The sequence below is a fragment of the Galeopterus variegatus genome, unplaced genomic scaffold (assembly GCF_000696425.1).
Source record: "Galeopterus variegatus unplaced genomic scaffold, G_variegatus-3.0.2 Scaffold305, whole genome shotgun sequence".
Classification (NCBI taxonomy): Eukaryota; Metazoa; Chordata; class Mammalia; order Dermoptera; family Cynocephalidae; genus Galeopterus; species Galeopterus variegatus.
This window is the reverse complement of record NW_007726416.1, coordinates 332685-334621: the sequence shown is the minus strand read 5'-3', so window position 1 is coordinate 334621 and position 1937 is coordinate 332685. Positions and strand designations below refer to the sequence as shown.

The window sequence follows — 1937 nt, the reverse complement described above, 5'->3', positions numbered from 1 at the left end:
GCGGGAGCGCCACCACGCTCCCAAGCAGCGCACTGTAGCAGTGCGCCACCGGGCTGGCCCATAAAGTTGTTTTTTAGAAAGCAAATGATGAAGTCTATTTTAAAAAGAAAAAATGTGCAGACTATATGCTAAGTGATTTAAAGAAGTTACTGTTATCATAACAACCATGAAAAGTTGGTATTACTATCTTCACTTTACAGACAAGGAAACTGAGGTTCAAAGAAGTCAAGTGACTTGCACAGCTGGCAAACAAAGCAGAGTTCAAATCTGTGAGCATGTGCCCTAACTACAGAGTTCCCATATGTTCTCCCATCTGTGATTGCCTGGGGCCTGAAGATTGCTATGGACAGATGACAGAAGGCCTAGATTAAGGCTCCCTTTACCCTCAGTTCTGGACAATACAGTCACCATGTATGTGCAGACCACTGTTAGGCCCATGGGTGACTTACTAGTAGCTCAAGATTTTCTATCTCCCTAGACACCAGCATGGAATAGAGAGACCACATATGGGTAACTGTGAGACCGTGAGCAGACCAGTCTCTGCCATAGGATGGTAGAGGTTAATAGATGTCATTTTTTGAAAATTAAACTTTGCCCCTCTCCACAGCTCTCTCTGGGATGGCCTGGAGGGTGGGCTAAGGAGCCTGACTCCATCAGTACAGTTGCATTTCTCCCACTCAGAAGCTGAGAGATCCTGGGCATGTTAGTTAAATCTCTCTGTGCCTCAGTTTCCTCATCTGCAAAGTGGGGATGAAGAGAGAACCACTTTTAGAGGGCTGTAAAGTGCTTAGAGCAATAATAAGTGTTCGATAAGGGTTTGCCATTAGCATTACTTCCTTGATATATTTAAACTTGCCATCTAATTGCAGAGCCTGCCTTCTCTTGGCTTTACCACAAAACTGCCTTTGGCCAGCATGGGCTCTTATCTACTATGGTATTATCTGTTGGTGAGGGGTAAGAAACATCCCCCAAAGCTTACCACACACTTTCACTGAAGCATGTGAAATCAAAGCCCATAAAGGTCATGGGGGTTACCTGGTCCAGGCCATCACTGTACAGACAGAGACAATGAGACTTTGCACAGTGGAGGGGCTGCCCCAACCACAGGCTGGTCCACCTCCCTAGGAGGTCTGGCTAACATGATTATCACACAAACACTCTGCCCAGTAAGCTTTTGTGTCCCAACTTCTCCCAAGAGGTCTCCTGTCCATTTGGCTAAATAAATAGGTGAGAAAAGCCACACTCTGATTTTAAAGACAGTCCATTGCTAATCACAAGTTACTCTACTTGAAAGATGGCAATGAAAGCAGGCTTAACCCTCCTTCCTTCTCCCCAAACCTCCATCCCTGGAAGAAAAGCCATTTCTTTGAAAGCTGTGAACCAAACACAACAGTTTACAAGTTACTCTACTTGAAAGATGGCAATGAAAGCAGGCTTAACCCTCCTTCCTTCTCCCCAGACCTCCATCCCTGGAAGAAAAGCCATTTCTTTGAAAGCTGTGAACCAAACACAACAGTTCTGCGGACAATGGTTAAGAGGCAGGCTGGTTCCCAGAGAATGGCTACAGGGTATTTTCCTCTTGTTACCTTGGTAACCGCTACCTTGGCGCCCTTGTTGATGAGCTGAACCACATTCTCTGCTTGGCCTTTGTATGCGGCTATGAGAAGGCGTTCTGAAAGCGCAGCGACCGCATCCTGCTGGCTCATGAATTAGGAAAGAGGTTTTCAGGAAAGCAGTAGACAAGTTCCTTCAGCTCAACACAAAGCCACTGGCCTGGGCCGGCTCCCACGGATAAAGATGTTCACAGTCATTGGAAGGTGCCTTTATTACTATGCCATCTTCAGGACCTAGGGGTTACAAAACAAAGCTGCCATCAGTGCCACTCGCCACACAAGGACAGGCCACACCTCTTCTCTCTGGTTTGAAGGCATTCTGCT

The 1937-nt window shown here is 46.5% G+C and overlaps 1 protein-coding gene across 4 annotated transcripts in view; it reads right to left on the bottom strand.

The window, feature by feature from the left end:
• ANKRD6 (ankyrin repeat domain 6) overlaps positions 1-1706 on the bottom strand; it is a 78456-nt gene extending 76750 nt beyond the window's left edge. For all 4 annotated transcript variants that reach the window (XM_008567214.1, XM_008567216.1, XM_008567217.1 and 1 more), the window contains exon 1: positions 1587-1706. In XM_008567214.1, the coding sequence (XP_008565436.1) occupies positions 1587-1706 (120 nt within the window). The remainder of the gene's footprint in view (positions 1-1586) is intronic.
• Positions 1707-1937: the final 231 nt, after the last annotated feature.